This window comes from Stenella coeruleoalba, assembly GCF_951394435.1.
Source record: "Stenella coeruleoalba genome assembly, chromosome: 20".
Classification (NCBI taxonomy): Eukaryota; Metazoa; Chordata; class Mammalia; order Artiodactyla; family Delphinidae; genus Stenella; species Stenella coeruleoalba.
The window spans coordinates 3,476,328-3,495,844 of NC_137166.1; the positions used below are offsets into that span (position 1 = coordinate 3,476,328).

General features: G+C 58.0%; 1 protein-coding gene across 1 annotated transcript in view; it reads left to right on the top strand.

Moving 5' to 3' along the window:
- The window catches only part of LOC307179074 (uncharacterized protein C16orf74 homolog), a gene marked incomplete at its 5' end in the record, with an annotated part of 30,881 nt that extends 15,744 nt beyond the window's left edge, over positions 1–15,137 (top strand). The window contains 2 exons of the mRNA XM_079907847.1: positions 11,121–11,255; positions 14,170–15,137. Coding sequence (XP_079763973.1) covers positions 11,121–11,255; positions 14,170–14,228 — 194 coding nt within the window. The 3' untranslated portion in view covers positions 14,229–15,137. The remainder of the gene's footprint in view (positions 1–11,120; positions 11,256–14,169) is intronic.
- Between the last annotated feature and the right edge of the window lie 4,380 nt (positions 15,138–19,517).

The following is a 19,517-nucleotide window of genomic DNA, read 5'->3' on the forward strand; positions in this document are numbered from 1 at the left end:
GGGGTCAGGAATCACGCAGCCTTACTCATCCCTGGAGCCCTGTTCCCGGCTGTGGGTCAGCGCACAGTAGGGACACAATAAGTGTTTGCGGAATGAACACTCTCTCGAGTTTAACTAAGATGTGGGACCCTCGCAGGCCTGTCCCTGGCTGGCTGGGGCCGCTGTGCCCTCTCAGCCCCTCGGCCCAGTAGGGAGGTCCACTCCTGCCTTCCCGCATCTCCTGCCATCCGCTCAGCAAGGCTCTGAGGACGATTGCTCATGCCCCCTCCCGCCGGGTACGGAGGGGGAAACCGAGGCATAGGGTGGTGAAGCTCCGCGCCCCAGGTCACACGGCTAGAATGTGGCCGCGCTGGGGCCCTGAGGGCCTCGGGAACTGACCGGGCACCCCGGACACGAGGAGCCCCTGCCGCCTGGTGCCGTGCCCGCAGTTTCCTCCGGGCCTGGCCTGGGCGAGGTGCTGCGGAAGTGTTTGTGGAATGAAGGCCAGACGGAGCAAGGCGGGGACGGGACACAGAGGGGGGGAGGCGGGGCTGGACCCGCCGCCTGGCTCTGCTGCTCTCAGTGGACAGGGACCTGGCGCTGCTCAGGACTCCCGGGCGAGGGCCGTGTTCACCAGTTATGAGCTGCTGCCACGCGGCTGGCCCGGGCCTGTGGAATTCCTCTCTGCCTCCTGGGCCGTGGTTCCTCAGCCTCACGGTTGGGGTGTAGACGTGATTCTCGGCCAGGACGGAGCTGCCCCACGTCCACCTCTGGCCGCCCCCCCCCCCCGCCCCGCCCATCCTAATGCTTCTGCCTCCCGGGCTTCGCGGGGCCCGAGACAGGTGGGTGTGAAGCTGGCTCGTGTGACCTGGCTGAGGGTCTTCAAGCACTCCCTGAACCAGTGCTTTTTGTTTTTAACTGTGAAACAGGCAGAGTTAGACCCCACCCGGGTCAGGGCTGCTGCTGGCGGGGAAGAGGCGTGCCAGGAGCTGGGACTGCGGCCCGCGGTGCGGTGCGCACGCAGACGTGCTAAGGTGCGCCCATGTGCTTTCTTCCCTTTCGGAATGGCTTTGAAATTTTATTTATGACCGTGGGCCAGGCCTTCCACGGCCAGAGCAAGAGTAAGTGGTCCTGGTGTCCACCCTGAGAGGTCACTGACTTGCCCGGGAGTCCAGCACACAAATGGACAGCTGTCCTCGGTCTGTCCCAGGTGGCAGGACGGACCTGCGGCCTGGCGAGCGCTTGTGGCATCCACGCCCACCGTGGGCAGCCAGGCCGGCTGAGGGCGGGGCTGGGCTTCCGCCCGTCCCATGGGAGTTTGGGAGCTGAGTGGCCCTGCGGAGCTGTCCTGGATGGCGGGGGACAGGCCTTTTGCCTGGCCACCTACTGGGGAGGGCTGGCCCCGAGAGCAGGTGTCTCCTTAAGCTGTGCACCCTAAGCGCCCTGCTTGCCTCACCCCAGCTCCACCCAGCTGGGTGAACACCTTTCCTGGGCTGAGGGTAGGCCCTGGGAGGGGCTGAACTGTGAACCAGCCGCGGGCAGCATCCGGGCCGCTGGGGACTAGCCTGGCCCTGGGGGGTGGGTCTGGGCCGCACAGCCCAGCATCTACATGGGCCGAAGGCTCAGACCAGGCGCTGTGGGACAGGAAGGGCCTGGCGCTGAGGACACCTGTCCTTTTAGCCAGAGCCCCCTGTCACAGCCACCCGCCACAGCCGGCCTCGGCTCCGCGAGACACACTCTGAGGGCCCAGCCGTGGGCTTCCCACCTGTGGGTCAGAAGGGTGAGCCGTGCAGGGGAATACTCTACAGCTGTGAAAAAGGACCGGCAGCTCTGTCTGAACGGATAGAGAGCCATTTCCAACTCTTGCAGTGAAGTGAAAAGAACAAGTGCAAAACAGTGGCTCTGTTGCCACCACCTGTATTGGAAAAAGAAGAGGCACATGCCGGGGAACATATTTGCACGTATATACATAGAATATTCTGGAAGGAGACACAAGAAAACAGTAATCATGGCTGTCTCCAAGTGAAGAGGTGAAAAAGAGCTGGGTGGCTGGGGAGTGAGGTGAGAGCAGGACTCAGATGGACCTTCCGGAGTCTCTTCCAGCTGCCCGTGTCTCTGGCCTGGGGAGACCGGCTCAACCCCATTGCCCAGGACTCTGTGAGGTTGACTCCCAGCTTCCTGGGCTCCTGCGACCACACGCTGGGCCACGCTCCTCAGTGATTCAAGGGAGAAGGAGTGTTCCTGGTGGCGTTCCCATCCCCCTCCCTGCCTCTCCAGGCCTGTACTCCGAATTCTCCCCCCGGCCCTTTCACCGCCTTTTTACTGTCTCACCTCCTCAACTTGATCAGACCTTTCCTGCAGCAGGAATGCCCCGCCACCCCCATTTCCCCATGCCACCTCCTAAATCTGTCTATGTCCACCCCTCCTCAGAAGATGTTTTATTTCTCTTTTAAATTATTTTATTTTTTGAATGCGTACAACGTCATGTAAAATGTGCAAGAGAATATGTAGTAATAAGTCAGACTCCTCTCACCTCCCTCCCAGCCACCTGCTCGGAGGCAGCCGTTGTTGCCTCCCCGTCTTTGGAGCGCTCTGCTGTCTGGCTGCCCATCTGCACCCCTCTCAGGCCTCAGCTGCCCACGGCTGGCGGACACGTCCCTATCCTCGGGGCCCGGACTCCCCCAGGTGCTCCCCGGTTTGCCCTGGATAACGCCAGCCACCTCCTTCCTCTGGGACTAACTGGGATCTCCTTGCCTATTTGCACATTAATAACCCCACTATCCTATTAATAGCAGTAATAACTACTAATAGCATTAATAACGATTGGCCCCCTGCTGTTAGCCAGGCTGCCCCAGACACCTTCTGCCTGATGTCACATGTCCTGACGAGAGCCCTGCAGGTTATGGGTTAGTATCTAGGGCGAAGGTTCAAATCTTTATTCCACCAAGGGGCCCGCCACTTGCAGCCTCTTTGCAGCTGAGGAAACACAGGCTCAGAGAAGTTAAGAAGTTTGCTCAGCCCGCACAGCCGGTGAAGGGCGAACTGGGGAGACCAGTCCTCTGGCTCAGGTCATCCTCGAGCCACTTCCCGTGGCTCCAGCCACGCAGATGTGCAGTGGAGCCCCTCGGGACAAAGGAAACCACCTGCTCCCAGGCACCTGCTCTGAAGTACCCAAATAACGTCTCAGTTAGTAACAGCTCTGACGGTGGTTCTCAGCTCTGGGGTATCTTGCCCCCCACCAGGTAGAGTTGCCAGATTTAGGAGGGAAAAAAACATAAAATGGGATGCCCAGTTACATTTGAATTCAGATAAACAAGGACTAATTGCCTAGGATACGTCCGTCCGTCCCACATGTAGCATGGGACATATACTAAAACAAATTATTTGTCCTGAATCTCACCTGACAACCCTGCCCCCAGCGGACACTTGGCAATGTCTGGAGACACTTTTTGTTGTCACCAGTGCGGGAGCTACAGCATCTGGAGGCCAGGATGCCGGTCAGCCCCCTTCAGAGCACAGGACGGCCCCACCACAAAGAGTAACCTGGCCCCAGACGTCAGCAGCGCCGAGGCTGAGGACCCGGAGCTACACAGGTCACGCGTTTCCCACGGCTCAGGCAGGCATCAAGGGCTTTGTGGATTTTCTTTGCCTTCAGTTCTCCGTCATCCTCTGAGGGCAGGCCTACTCTTGAGTCCATTTTAGAGGCCAGAAGACTGAGGGCCGGGGGCGGGGCTGCTTGCCCATCACACAGTGGAGACGTGATGGAGCCCGGCTGGCCCCGAGAAGCCTTCCCAAGGGGCTGGTGTGAGGAGGAGAAAGGCCCGCCCACCAGGACCGGCAGGGCTGGTGGGGAGGGAGGGACTGCGGAGTCCAGCAGAGGCAGGGAGGCGGTCGGGGAGGTGAACGCACTTCCCACTTGGCCGTGGCGAAGCTTCTTGCTCTCTGTCTCCTCCTCCCAGCTTCTCTCTTCAGTAGCTCATCCCTGACGCAAGCTGGGGCTTTTCCCTTAATTAAAAAGAGATTTAAAACATCCAGTGCCATCTCCGCTGGGCCCGGGCTGCCGAGAAATGGTAAAACCCCCATCCATCCGCCCTGGCCTCGTTCGTAATAATGCAAGGCTTTCCCCTTAATTGGAATTTAAAAAAAAAAAAGAAGAAAAAGATTAAGTGCATCTGGAACCCTCGGAGGCATTTGTCCATTTGTGTTTTTTTGAAAGACCTGCACTAAATCCAGACACCCAGTCATCTCCCGAGGAATTAGTGCCAGCCCCAGTCTCCGCCTGGCCCCAGGGCCTTTGTGTGTGCTGCTGCCCACCCGAGAGCCCTCCCTGCCATCATCTGCTGCTTGCTCCCATCGCTGACCCAGGCTCTGCAACGTGTTTCTTTGCTTCCTGGCCCCCAGGAGGACAGGCTGTGTGTCAAATCCCCTGTGAGTTCTCTGTGCCCCAGGGTGTCCATCTGGAAGATGGGCCTCGTTGGAAGGACCGAATAATGAATCCCTGCGAAATGCTCACACAGACCCCGGCCTCCCGGGAGCCCTGTTGTCATAGATCACCCATGTGGGCCCCTCCCAACAATGGCTTGGATCAGAGGGGACCCTCGTTAATTTTTCCAGCCTCCTCTGAACTCTTTGGGGTCCTGGTTTGCTGCTGGGGCCTGAAGCAAGAGGCAGAGGAAGTCAGTGTGTGACGGGAGAAGCAGAGAAGCATCTGCTGAGACGGTCTTGTTCTCTGCTGTGTCCCCAGCACCTGGAACAATGCCCAGCACACAGTAGGTGCACAGTAGCTGCCTGTGGACTGAGCATCTCCCCTGGGCCTGGCTCTGTGCTGCGGGCTTTATCCGTGCGCTGCAGGGGAAAGGAAGCATCCCCTCACCCTGCAGGTGAGCAGGCCGGGCTCGGGCAAGTGACAGAAGGGAAGCAGGAGGACTGAGACTCAGATTCGGTTTTTCCTCCTTCCCGAGCCCGTGGCCCTTCCAACCCAATGAGGAGGAAGGGTCTCCTTTGAGTGTTAAGTTGGAACCAGGAATATCTTTTCAGAGTCACTCCACAAACAGCTGTGTGAATGCAGGGATGAGACAAGGTCCCTGACCTGCACGCAGAGGGCGGGTGGTGCTCAGAATTGGCTGCATCGGTGAATAAGTGCTAAGGTTAGAATATCATGTTAATAATAACAGCTTGTGTTTCTTGGGTGTGCACTGCAAGGCGGGTTCTGTGGCTTCCTCACCTGCGAAATGCGTGTAACAGTCAGACCCCTAGGCTGGAGTGAAGGCTTCAGTGTGGCTCTTAATCTTCTCAGCGCCTCCTGGAGGTGGCGAATATGAAGTACCCCCATTTTTGCAGGTGAGGAAAGGAGGCCCAGAGGTGGAGCCCCGCCAGTGGAGGAACCCAGGTGTACGTTCTGGCCTCCCACTGCACTGTGGGTCCGGCAGGGCCACTGTGTGATGGTGCCTTGGGGAAGAGTGGATATGGTCCCAGGGACATGGTCCCAGGCAGGGTCTGCGAGCCGGCACCAGGGTGCTGATCGAGCGCCATTTTAAAAAGAGCCAGCAGAGGGCGCCCTTAAGCCACGATGCCTGCTCTTGGCGGCCTCTGGGTGGCTCGGGGGCCGGGAATGGTGCGGTGTCCCCCGTGCCTGGGGCATCCTGAACAGAGGATAGGCCTGGCTCAGGGCTTCTGAAGGATGAGAAGTGGTGGCTGATACCGGAAGGAGTGAGGTGGGTGCTCAGGCCTGGGAGCCACCTGGCCTCTGCGTGTCCTCAGACACGTCACCTTCCTTCTCCAAGCCTTGGTTTTCTCGCTGGAGAATGGCCATGACCCTAGCGTGCAATCCGAGGGATGGTGTGAGGATTAATGTGGACTCCGCCCAGAGCCTGGCACGGGGGGTGCTTAAGAAGGGGTGGCTCATCTCTGTGGGAGGCGGCAGCAGTGCTCACCTCCCCCAGTGTTTGACCCCAGGCCACTTCTCCCACACTGGGCAGCCCCACGCCCCATACCTTGTATTTCATCCCTGCAAGATTGGTATCAGAGCTCCATTTTTCCAGCCGTGGATACGAGGAAAGCCGTGTGTTCCCCGGTGCCCTAGCTCGGGGGGTCCCAGCGCTGCTGTCAGAGTCACCCAGGAACGTTTTAAAGTCCTGGTGGCCTGTGTAGCACGGTGAAATCTGGCCCCCTGGAAGCAGGGTCCCCCCCCACCCCGGGATATTTTTTAAACTTTCCAGGTGGCCGCAGTAGGCAGCCAAGATGGAAAACCACTGCCCAGGAGCGGGGCATGGGCAAGGGCCGAACCAGGTTTTCAGAGGCAGTCGGCCTGGCCTCCCATCACAGCCTCCGCCTTTCCCCCGTGGGAGAGTGGGCGCCAGGAGGCCAGAGAGCTCAGGCCCAGCTTGTTCCGTCTCCACAACTGAGACGGCGTGTGCCCCAGAGCAGGGCCTGGTTGAGGCGGGTGACAGCTGCCAGCCCGGAAGGCTTCCTATGCAAGCCCCCCATCACATGCCCAGTCAAAATCTTCAGCGGCTCTGGGGCCCTGCTTCCTCCCTCCTGGGGCCCCGCCCCCTGGGATCCCAGCCAAGCCCTTCCCCTCAGGAAGTGGGCTCTCACTGGCCTGAGACGGGCACACAATTAACAAATAACCTTCTGGCGTTAGCACAAATGAGCTTCTTGTCTGGGGCAAGGCTGGCTTGTGTTTTTAATCCCTAAAGTCGGCTTTATCTCCTGAGAGCTGCTCCCTCGTGCTCAGCCACCTCTGCTCTGAGGCTGGGGGGCCTGGGGGGTTGAGAGGGGCAGGAGTCCTGGCCCCCTCCTTTCCCGCCCGCTCCTCCCTCCTCCCTCCCCCCTTCTCTCCCTCCCTCCCTTCTCCCTCCTTCCTCTCTCCTCCCCCATCTCCTCCTCTCTTTCTCCTCCCTCCCTCCCCTCCCCCTTTCTCTCCCTTCCCCCCTCCCCTCCCCCCTTACCTCCCCTCTCCCCCTTACCTCCCCTCTCCCCCCTTCCCCTCCCCTCCCCTCCCTCCTCCCCTCTCTCCTCTCAGCCTCCAGCATCTCTCCAGGGCCCACCAAGCGACCTGATGCTTCCTGATTAACAATGTGGGCTTTGGGGCTTCCCTGGTGGCGCAGTGGTTGAGAGTCCGCCTGCCGATGCAGGGGACGCGGGTTCATCCGGGAAGATCCCACATACCGCGCATGGCTGCTGAGCCTTTGCGTCCGGAGCCTGTGCTCCGCAACGGGAGAGGCCACAACAGAAGAATGTGAGCTTTGTCACTGAGCTCCCAGAACATGTTAAAATGCAAACGGTGGCCCTGGGAGGAGTGTGGTTTTTCTCCATTAGCCTTTTATTTTAGAGCTTTGGAATATTCGCCGAGGAAGGGGCCTTGGAGACCGAGCAGGGAGACTCCCTTCGGTTCCAGGTAATAGTAACCAGACCTTGCTTTTGTGGCCGGTGCTCCCCGAGACGCACTTTGTGGATGATTCTAGAGGAAGCTCGCAGGGACCGAACACCGTCTTGGCCCCGGCTCACTGGGCAAGTACTTCCCATTCATTCATTCCGTTCATTTCCTCACGCCCAGCACCTGTCACTTGGCGGCAGCAGCAGCCAGGTCTGGGATTTGGGTTTTGGTTTTGGCATTAACGAGCCTCGGGCTTTTGAGGTTCCTTTGTTGCCTGTTAGGACGTCAGGCATGTCCCTGATCCAAACTCCCCGACCCCTGGATGTTATAGAGCTGGCTGTGGCAAACCACAGCCCTTGCGCCAGAGCTGGCTGCTCCTCCTATTTGAGTAAATAAAGTTTTATTGGCACACAGCCCCGCCCACTCATTCACATATTGTCTGTGGCTGTGTTTGCCCTCAGTGGCAGAGCTGAGAAGTTGCAACAGAGACTGCATAGCCCCCAAAGTAAAACATATTTACTCTCAGGCACCTTTCAGATAGTTTCCTGGCTTTGTTATAGGATCGTGGTTACAAGAAGCAGAAGCTTTTGGAGTCAGACAGACCCGGGTTTGGGTTCAGATCCTGCCCCTGCCTGTGCACTGGGTGTTCACCGCTGTGCAAGCTCTTACCCTCTCTGGTCCTCAGTCTGTGAGTTTGCATCTCACGGGGTAGCCATGAAGCCTGAAGGAGGAAGTGTCTGGCACGTGGCCAATGATCCTTAAAGGCTGACTGGTGCAGTGATAACAGGAGGGCTTCCTCCAAGTGGCTTCTTTTTATGTGTTTTACATTCTGGGCTTCTGTGTAAGATGGCAGGAAGAAACAGCATACTAAGGCTTTCAAGAAGGTCGGCAGTGGCCTTGGTGGGTACTCCTGAGGGGCTTGTAGTCTGATGCAGGGGACGTGGCCTCTTTCTACAAAACTAACCAGCCTGTTAGATTCAGGGGGCCACAGGGGCTTCCTAGCGGGGAAATAGGAATGGAGTTTCAAGGACAGGCAAGCTGTGCTGACTGTATCAGTTACCTACTGCTGCGTAACAAATCACCCCCAAACTTAGTGGCTTAAATATTTATTATCTCACAGTGTCTGGGGGTTGGGAATTCAGGGACAATTTAGCTTGGAGGTTCGTCGCAGAGGGTCTCGTGAGGTTACAGTCAAGCTGTCGGCTGGGCCTGTGGTCTCATCTGCAGGCTTGCCTGGGCTGGCGGACTCACTTCCTAAGTGGCTCCCTCCCACGGCTGTTGGCTCACCACCTGGGCTTCTCCTCAGGCTGCTTGAGCATCCTTACAACGTGGCGGCTGGCTTCCCCAGAGCGAGAGCACGAAGGAAGTGCGGTGTCTTTTATGACCTCTCCTGAAGTCACACGCCATCCCATCCCTCTTTTTCTAGGCATTAGAATTCATCCTCAGTCCATCCCGTGCTGGAGAGGAGGGGAATTAGACTCCACCTGTTGGGGACATACTTGAGAACCACCACCCCAACCCTACAGTGGTCATTTAGGAGCACTGTCCCAGTGGGGGTCAGGGAAGGCCACCCCACTGCTCGGCTCCTCATGTTGGCTAGGCGCTCAGATACTTGAGCTGATGCAATCCAGTCTGGGGCTGTTTGGGGGGAAAAAAAACGCAGTGATGGGACACAGAGACAAAGATGTGACTACCCAATTCAGCAGTGCCTGAAGTTGTTGTGTTTTTTTTTTAATTAATTTATTTATTTATGGCTGTGTCGGGTCTTCGTTTCTGTCCGAGGGCTTTCTCTAGTTGCGGCGAGCGGGGGCCACTCTTCATCGCGGTGCACGGGCCTCTCACTATCGCGGCCTCTCTTGTTGTGGAGCACAGGCTCCGGACGCGCAGGCTCAGCAGCCATGGCTCACGGGCCCAGTTGCTCCGCAGCATGTGGGATCTTCCCAGACCACGGCTCGAACCCGTGTCCCCTGCATTGGCAGGCAGACTCTCAACCACTGCGTCACCAGGGAAGCCCCTGAAGTTGTTTTTTATTTAAAATTGAAAGCAGTCCTACTTGCTCTGTCCCAGGCAGAATGCTAGCTTCAAGGGACACATGGCTGAGTGGGTAGAGGCTGTCCTCCAGCCGCGCACAGTAAAGGGGGACAGAACTAGTCGTTGCCATACAGTGAGATGAGCCCTGGAAGACCTCAGACTGAAGGAGCGGGGTCAGATACCCGGGACATCTTCCCCCACAGAAGAGCCTACCGTGCTGGCTTTTGCAGGATCAGTAGGAGGTCACCGCCCTGCCAAAGCAACGAGGAGCGCTCCAGGCAGGCGGGGCGGCCTGTGCAAAGGCACGAAAGGGCTGGGGAGCCCAGGGCATTTGGGGGCCTGTGGGCATTTCGGGGCGTGTGGGCAGGTGGCAGGGAATGAAGCTTCAAAACGAGTTTGGGCCAGACCGTGAAGGCTGAAGGCTGGGCTAAGAGGCTGACTCTAATTTATGATCAGCATTTCCCAAAATGTATCTCATGACTCATGGTCTTGTGAGATGGTAACAGGTGTCCCTCCAAAAACAGACATCAAGGTTATTTAAGTTCAGGAAGCCCGGGTTGAAGCACAGTGAAAGCAGCTTCCTTAGTGCAGGACTTCTCAGAGCCTTTAATTGTCTAACATGCATGGGATTCTCCAAGAGGACAGAGTAGATGGGATTCGCAGACTCATTTGATCATGGAGCCCCCTTCCTGAGGGAGTCTGAGGAGGCCAGTGTTGCAGGGGACACACTTTTGGAAAAATGCTGCCTGTAGCTAGTTGACAAGAGCTGGTGAGAATTCTGAGCAGCTGCGAGGTACGATCTGTTTGTTTCTGATGCTGTTTGGAGGGCGGGCTGCTGAGGGGTAAGCCAGGGGGCGGAGAGGCTAGCTAGGGGCGTGAGAGGGGGGCGGAGAGGCTAGCTAGGGGCGTGAGAGGGGGAGAGGAAGGATGTCCCAGGTATTAAGGCGGTGGAATCTGCGGGCTTGGTGGTTGATTAAACTGGCCGGAGGGTTGGAGGGCAAGGAGGACAGGAGAACTGTGGCCGAGGCTCTGGTTTCCAGCGCACGGTGACGGCTTTGACTCAGATGGGGAGAATAAGGAAGGGGTTTGGCGAGAGTACTTTTATGTCAGCTGGAGATGAAAACTGGGCTGGGCTGGATTACCTGGACTGAGTTTATGGGAGAGAGAAGAGAAGGAATTCAACAACTTAGAAGACATGGACAGATTCCTTGATTAATGCAACGTAGCCAGATGGACGCAAGAGGAAACAGAAAATCTGAATAGCCCCGTCTCTATTAAAGAAACCAAAGCGCCCAAAGAAAATTCCAGGCCCAGACAGTTTCTCCGGTGAGTTCATCACTCTTAAGGAAGAAACGATACTGATCTCACACAAACTCTCTCAGGAAATAAATTGTGGGAGAGGTCACTTCACACATGGCTATGATTCGGACAGGTCTGGGTTCCGGTTCAAGCCCGGTTGGTTTCATCCATTCAGAGCCGTGTTTTGAATACCTACTGCGTGTCACACACCCAGGTCACAGTAGTGGACAAAGCAAAGCAAACTCACGCCCTCGCCAAGTTGCGCAGGTCGGACGGGGCATTTCGCCCTGAGGCGCAGTTTCCTCGCGTGGGGCGTGGGGACGCCGTGCTGGAGAAGGGCGGCCGGCAGGAGCGGGGGGCAGTCCCCGGCAGCCACTGATGCTTGTCTCTCTGTCGTGTGTGTACGTGTGTGTTCCACGGCCTGCCCTCTCAGGCTTAAAAATGTGTGTCAGCAGCAGCCACGATGAGGCCCCCGTCCTGAGCGACAAGCACCTGGATGTGCCCAACATCATCATCACCCCGCCGACCCCCACGGGCGTGATCCTGCCGAGGGACTCCCGGAGGGCAGGTGAGGCCACCCTGCCACCGTGCTAAGCCAGGGGGTCTGGGGGGCCTGGCTGGGCGCGGCTCACGGGGGCCCCCTTCCGGGCTGTGGGTCCACCCGCACCCCCAGTTTATTAAAAATTTACACTCGGCTCTGCGTACACTCCCCCGTGGGCGCCTCGCTGTGGCACCAGCCTCAGCAAGGTGTGGCTCGTTAAGTAATTAGCTAGACAGCCCCCGCCGGCAGCCGGGCGAGTGATGGATGGGGCTGGGCGGGCCCACGGAGGTGACGGGCGGAGGTGCCTTCCCCTGCAGCTGGGGAACTGGGCCTCCGTCCTGCCCGCCGCCGCGGTTCAGCCGGACAGGACAGGCTTGGAAACTCCCCCGCGCCCAGGCTGTGGCCGATCTCCGCGCCTTCCGTGGCAGCGCACTGCAGGGAGGAGAGAAGGGATGGGACCGTTCCCAGAGAGAGGGTGAGAGGGAGCCGCCCAAACTGCTGTGTCCCCACCCCCGGCCCCTTTCTGGACACTATTGGAGCCAGTGGGACATTTTTCATGAACAGATTTATTGCTGCTGTTGCGAATAATACAGTAAGTCCCCTACACACGAACGGGTTCCATTCCGAGAGCGCATCCTGAAGTCCAGCAGAGCTAGCCTAGGTACCCAGCTAACACAGTTGGCTAGATAGTACCGTGCTGTAATAGGTTTATAATACCTTTCACAAATAATACGTAAAAAACAAACACAAAAAATAAAGGCACCGTTTTTAATCGTACAGTACCGTCCCTTGAAAAGTACAATAGTAGAGCACACCACCTGGCACCCAGGGGCTGGCAAGGACCGTCGGCAACAGGAGACGGAGGGCCGGCTGCAGTTTCACTCGTGCCTGACATTGACGGCACAGGTTCTGGCTTCTTGCTGGACTCAAGTCTAGCTACTCTCTCGAAAAAACGGTCCAGTGATGTCTGGGTAGCGCCGTAGCTGCTACATCACCGCTGCTTCTACACTTGCTTCCAGACATCCTGGGCTTGAAATAAGGATGCTGTACTGCTGTACTCTATACAGTTCTGTACAGTAAAGTACACAAGCGCACAACCACTTGTAGAGGATGTGATGATGTACGCCAGACACGTGAACTAACTTACGTGATTGGACGTGCGAACGCACGTTTGCATCTTTGAAAGTTTGCAACTTGAAGGTTCGTATGTAGGGGACTTACTGATTATGATTATTTTTTCCTTGAGGTCTCACAGTAACTCTGAGTTAGGTCCCGTTTTCATCATCCCCATTCTGTAGATGGGTAAACTGATGTTCAGAGAGGTTGAGACACTCGCCGTACAGCTGGTACGTGGCAGAGTTGGGATTCAGACCCAGGCCGTGAGATCTGGAGCTCGCGCTCTGGACTGCCAGGCTAGACCCCGTCTCAGTGGCTACCGTCATTCAGCCAATCAACCGTCGTGACGCGAGCCCTGCCTGGCTCCTGCAGAGGACACGGGCCTTCAAGGCTGATGTGGGACTGGTGGGAGACAGTGGGGGACTTGGGGAGGCTTTTCCAGAAGTTCTCAGTTTGGATGTCAGCTTGCCCGCCAGGGGGAATGAGCTGGAGAAGCCGTCGGGCTCGGGCCAGGCCCCGTGTGGTTACTGGAGCTGGGCCATGCACAGTAGTGATAGCCATTGGTCACAGTCCTGTGTCACCTTTTCAAGTGCCCAGCACTGGGCTAAATGCTTTCCACAAATCTTATTTAATTCTCCCTCCAACCCTGTGGGCTGTGAGTACCACCCTTATCTCTAGTTTATAGCTGGGGAAACTGAGGTTCAGAGAGGGACAGCAACTCACCCAAGGGCACACAGCAGGGTGGGAGAAGAGCTGGGTTTCTGCTTCAGCGTCTAATCAGAGAGCTGAGTGTGGGCAGCCGAGGCCCCGGTCCTTGGCTCTGCCATTACGCTCCCTTCTCTCTCAGTGCCTCAGTGTTCTCATCTGTAAGATGGGATCATAACCACCTTCCCTGCTCCTAGGGCCAGTGTGAGTGCCGGGGAGACTCATGGTTACTCCTCAGGGTCCGCGGGGTGAGAGCCCAGAGGCCCTGAGAGCCCACGGAGTCCCAGGGTGGATTAGTGCCGAGGGACCAGCCCAGGGGACCCCTCCTGTCCTGTCCGGTGGCAGAGCTCAGGCCTGACCCTCTGCTTTTCCCCATGTAGAGAGGGAGGTGTAGGAGAAAGGGCACAGGCCTCGGAGGCACAAAACCCTGAATTTGGATCCCGGCTCTGCCACGCGTTAGCGTGTGGTTTTGGGAACGAGGCCTCGGCTCCCCTGTCTCACAGAGAACAGCTGTGCCTCAGAGAGGCCGTGAGCATTCGTGACAAGGAAGGTCAAGGGCCTCACTTCACAGCCCGCACGCGGCCTGTGTCCTTGGTCTTCTCACCAGCGATATTTAGGGCAGCACTTCCTCCAGGGCTGTGGGCTCTGAGTGGTGATCAGATACCTGGGGCTCCCCCCACAGCGAGGGACTGGAGACAACCCTGCCCTGCCCAGACTACCCTGCTCACTGGGGGAAGGTCACCTCTCTCTGGGTCTCAACTCCCCGTCTAGAAGCGGGGACCTCCCGCCCAGCCTCGGGCCTGAAGGCATCTCCAGACAGGGACTCAGAAGAGGCCAAGCCAGGGGTACAATCCCAGGGACCTCAGCCGGAGATCTGGGGGAGCTCGGTGCTGGGTGTGGGCAGAGGATGGGTGGGAAATCCCGTGGGACCCAGGTGAGACCCAGCATCACTGGGGTCCCCTCTCAGAAGCGGCTGACAGCAGTGCCGTACGCACAGGGAGCTGGGGCGTTGGTACAAAGCAAGGCGCCCAGAGGCACCGGCCATAGAGCTCCCAGGGAAAGGGGCCTGGCTGTGGTGGTGGGGTCCATCCAGATGTTGACGCCCCCCTCTGTCTCCTAGTCTGGCTGGAGGAGTCAGGGTCGGGCCCGGAGGATGGAGAAGCAGACCCTGAGGCCTGAGGAGAAGGCACGCGTGGGTCGGGGATTTGCCTGCACTGGATCCTTCCCTGGCTGCCCTTCGCTTGGCGTGTCCCGGGGTGCCTGGGACAGATGTGCTGAGAACGCTGGCTGGGAAGACAGAGAGATTCCGGCACTGGACCAGCAGAGGCGTGGCGAGAGGAGCGAGGAAGCGGCCCTGCCCTCGTCCAGAACGACATTTCCCAGGCCCCGTTGAGTGGACCGGACCTCTGATGCCTACATATTCTTGCCGACCCCGAGGCACAGTGACGGCCATCTGGGTACCAGGGACAGGCTTTCTTCTAGACAGACTCCCAGCGGCCTGGGCCATGCAGACGGGTGCCCAGGAGGTCTGCACATATAAGGACTTCTTGCAAAGGGCTGGCTTCATTTTTTACAAGTTGTCTTACCGACATTGAAACAGTCCAAAAAGTGATTTATAATTTCTTTTTTGCACTGTAAGTAAAGATCCCGTGTAACGAGCAGTGGACCCTGCTTCTTGGGCGGGCAGAGAAGGTGGTGCACACCCGGGTACACAGGTGGGCTCCAGAGAATCGCTTATCGTGGAGGGGCTGGTCCGGCTGGTGACGGGTCTTTGGATGGTCTTGGCCTCTTGATTTGCAGAGTGTCCTGTGCCGCCTCATTCTGTGGCCAGCAGCTACTGGAGTGCGTCCTTGTGACAGACGCACAGAGCACAAGCCAGGCCGTGCGAGAGCATTCTCAGCTTGGGCGTGTGGGCCAAGCAAGTCCCACGGCCAAACCCCACGTGGGTGAGCTGGGCGGTCCCATGGCACAGGAAGGGATGGACGTGTCTATTAAAGGGAGTGAGAGACGGGCTGGGAATAATAATCCAGTCTCCTGGCATAGACACTATTATTATCCCCATTTTACAGATGGGGCACTTGAGGAACTTAGAGGCTTAGATCCCTTGCCCAAGGCCATCAGATAGTAAGAATTTGAACCCAGACCCCATACTCTTTTCTTTTTTAATATAAATTTATTTATTTATTTTTGGCTGCGTTTGGGTCTTCATTGCTGCACACGGGCTTTCTCTAGTCGCGGCGAGTAGGGGCTACACTTCGTTGCGGTGCACGGGCTTCTCATTGCGGTGGATTCTCTTGTTGTAGAGCACGGGCTCTAGGCGCGCGGGCTTCAGTAGTTGTGGCACACGGGCTCAGTACTTGTGGCTCGCGGGCTCTAGAGCACAGGCTCAGTAGTTGTAGAGCATGGGCTCAGTAGTTGTGGCTCACGGTCTCTAGAGTGCAGGCTCCGTAGTTGTGGTGCACGGGATCAGTAGCTGTGGCTTGCAGGCTCTAGAGCACAGGCTCAGTAGTTGTGGAGCACGGGCTCTAGAGTGCAGGCTCCGTAGTTGTGGCGCGTGGGCTCAGTAGTTTTGGCTTGCGGGCTTCAGTAGCTGTGGCACGTGGGGTCAGTAGTTGTGGCGCGCAGGCTTAGTTGCTCCGCGGCATGTGGGATCCTCCCAGCCTAGGGCTGGAACCGCGTCCCCCGCATTGGCAGGTGGGTTCCTAACCACTGCACCCCCAGGGAGGCCCTGACCCTGTTCTCTTACCATCCCCACAGAGCTGCCTCCCAGCACATATTTCTTGTTGATTGTCCAGGCAAAGCATCCCTTTCCGCCTGGATTCCCAGTGCCCCTCATATCTGCTTGGATGTGACGCTGACACTTTGTCCCCGTCCTTTTCCCTCTGGAACCCAGGGGATGCTGGGTCTCGGGGCTGGGTGCTCGCCCTGAGGGCTGGCTCCGTCCACAGCTGGAGGAGCCCACACACCTCCTGGGCACCACTCAGAGGCCTCCAGCCTACTCAGCAGCCTGCCCTGGCTCATTGCCACTTCATCCAAGGCTCTTAGTGCCCATGGCAATGGGAAGAGGGCTGTGAGCTGGAGGTGAGGTGGAGGGGCGGCCATTAGTGCCCATGGCAGTGGGAAGAGGGCTGTGGGCTGGAGGCGAGGTGGAGGGGTGGCCATTAGTGCCCATGGCAGTGGGAAGAGGGCTGTGGGCTGGAGGCGAGGTGGAGGGGCGGCCATTAGTGCCCATGGCAGTGGGAAGAGGGCTGTGGGCTGGAGGCGAGGTGGAGGGGCGGCCAGAGGCTGTGCAGCCTTGGGGTGCTGGCAATGGGAAGAGGGCTGTGAGCTGGAGGCGAGGTGGAGGGGCGGCCATTAGTGCCCATGGCAGTGGGAAGAGGGCTGTGGGCTGGAGGCGAGGTGGAGGGGCGGCCATTAGTGCCCATGGCAGTGGGAAGAGGGCTGTGGGCTGGAGGCGAGGTGGAGGGGCGGCCAGAGGCTGTGCAGCCCTGGGGTGCTGGTTTGGCTTTCGTGCAGGGCCCAGGCGAGTCCCCTTGGTCTCCTGGAGAAAGAAAGGTATTGAGGTCCCAGGCACCCACACCAGTCCTGGGCTCTGGGCCTCTTGAATCTGGAGGCCCTGGTGAAGCCAGCCCGGGTTACGCACCCCAGAACGGTGCCGGCTGAGTGAGGGGGACCCTTACTGGTGACATCTGCACCCCAGGCTGCAGGAAACTCCGTGATGCTACTCACTGCCCCTGAGGCTCTGCCTTCAAGCAAGCTGTGTCTCCCCGTGAGGGAGGGGTGAGGTGTAGGGGGCCTGCTCCGTGCAAGCTCTAGGGCATGACATCAGGGGGCATGGGACCCCACTGCAGCCCCAGCATCCCTCTTAGGAGCCGTGAGAAAGATTAGGGGTGCAAGGGTGTCAGCCGGAGTCGCATGGTGCTGTGTGGCCTTGGGAAGCCGTTCAACCTCTCTGAACCTTTTCTTCACCTGTAAAAGTGAGGGTAACAGGACCTCCCATGTGGGGTGCACATGTGGATGAAGGAAAATGATCTACGTAAAACCCCACGTGGTCCCTGGCACAGAGCAGACAGTCAGTAAATGGGAGTCACAAGCACACAGGTCACCAACCTCCCTGGGCCTCCATTTGCTCATCTGGGGAATGGGCACAATTCCACGGGGATGTGAGGAGTCTGGGAGACTGAGGGTGTGAATGTGGGGTGGGTGGTAAGAGCAGGGTACCTGGGACCACACCTGCAGGGGCAGTGCCCCCCCTTTATGTGCCAGCAGGATTCTGCCGCCGCACCCGCACCTTTCTTTCCAAGGGCTTCCTTCGGTGCAGGAGCAGTTGGGGTGCAGGTTCTCAGGGCCGCCTGGCAGTCCCCCTCACCCACTGTGGATGGGAGTTAGCGGGTAGCTTCCCCACCTTCCTTGTCCCTTGTGGGGGCCGTGAGGCAACCAGTGCTTCGCAGTGGGGAGCTGGTTCAAATCCAGATCCCGTCGCAGGGTGGTCTGAGGTAGGGCCTGATGCTGTGCATCCCTAACCAGCTCGCAGGGCGGCAGTGCTGCTGGCCCGGGGACACACTGTGAGGCACCCGGCTTCCTAGCTGCCCCAGGTTCCGCAGGGTCTGAGCCCCGGGGGCCCAGCAGCAGAAACCTTCTCCTTATCCTGAATTGGCCCCTGCCTCCTGGGGTCCATCCCCGGGCTCCATGTCTCAGCTGGGTGACCTGGAGCAAGTTGCTTTGCCTCTCTGAGCTTCAGTTTTCCCCAGTCTTCAGATGAGGGTAGTAACTAGGTTGTTGGGAAGATGCAGCGGATGACCACGCGTACAGAACCTAGAATAACGCCTGGCACAGGGTCTAAAAAGCCCTCTAGAATGTTAGTAACTATGCTGACACTTGCAAAGCTGTATTTGAGAAGGTCTACCAGGAGTAGTTTGTGGTCACGACCTTGTGGGGTTGTTGGGTTCTATGTGGACTTGACTCTTCATGGAAGGTCAGGGATGCCATATAGCTGGGGGTGGGTGTCTCTTCGGGGCTGGTCTAGAATGACAACTTGTTTTGAACTCAAAACATGGCTCTCTGATCCTTATTTCTCTAGTCTGTTCTTCCTGAAATACATTCTGGGGGAATGGTTACTAATGTCTGCAGTTTATATATATATATATATATATATATATTTTTTTTTTTTTTTTTTTTTTGCGGTACGCGGGCCTCTCACTGCCGTGGCCTCTCCCATTGCGGAGCACAGGCTCCGGACGCGCAGGCTCAGCGGCCATGGCTCACGGACCCAGCCGCTCCGCGGCATGTGGGATCTTCCCGGACCGGGGCACGAACCCGTGTCCCCTGCGTCGGCAGACGGACTCTCAACCACTGCGCCACCAGGGAAGCCCTGCAGTTTATTTTTCATGTATTTTTAATGCCAAAGCCACACATACAGATGAAAACGACCAACAAAAAAGTTTTGTTAAGTGGCTCCCCGCAAAGTGTGTGTGGAGGAGTGGGGGGAGGGGCAGAGGTCACTGTCAGTAGCGACCTAAGAGGAATTAACAGCTCTGGTCACCCACAAAGGCCGTTACCCCTAACCCCTGTGCGTCGCGGAGAAGCTCCCAGATTCCAAGAGGCGAGGGAACGTTCGGGTCCTCGGCGTGGGATTCGTGCTACATGCCTCCGGGAAGGGAAGCTGGGAGGCGAGAAAAGTGTGAAAACAGATGGAAATGTAAGTTTTTAATGACAGCGGCAGATGGCAAAAAGACACAAGAGTGTATTCGCACCATGTCGGAGGCATTTGAGAGCCCCTGGCTCAGCCGTGATGTGCACCGTGCGACTGGCGGGATGGCTCCCTTGCCAGACACTGGTGGTCGGGGAGCGGCAGGGAGGGACTCGTGGGCCCAGGGGTGGGGCTGGCAGCGGGGGCACTGCCAGGCTGTAAGGAGCCACAGGTAGCTGTGGTCACCTGGGTGGGGTCCGGAGGCGTCCCCGGACCTGGCTTTTCTGGACACCGGCAGACAGTCCATGGGCTCTGGTTTCAGACCGTTCCTCCTCTAGATCCCCGTGGCTGTGCCCTAGGTGCCACAGCTCTGCTAGACGTCTGCTCCCAGCCTCCAGGTGAGTCTCCTGCTGCCAGACCGAGTCCCACCCCCACTCCATCCCCCAGAGTTCTCTTTCTAAACTGCGAATCGGCGCATGTCACTCCCCGACCTGCATCCCTCACACAGCCTGCCACTGGGCGCAGGATCTGGTCCAGGTCCTGGTAGCAGCTTACACAGCAGCCCTGGAGAACTGGCCGCCGGCTGTCTTTCCTGCTCCACTCGTCACCGCACTCAACAGAGAGAACACCGTGAGGGCTGTCGTGAGAAGAAACAACACTGCCGCTGCGTGCAGGAGCCCCCGCTGTCTACACGGCTGCATCAGACGCAGCTGAGGATTCACCTGTGTCAGTCCCGGCCCACCTCTCAAGGGCTCAAGGACTCTAGGAGATGAAGGATG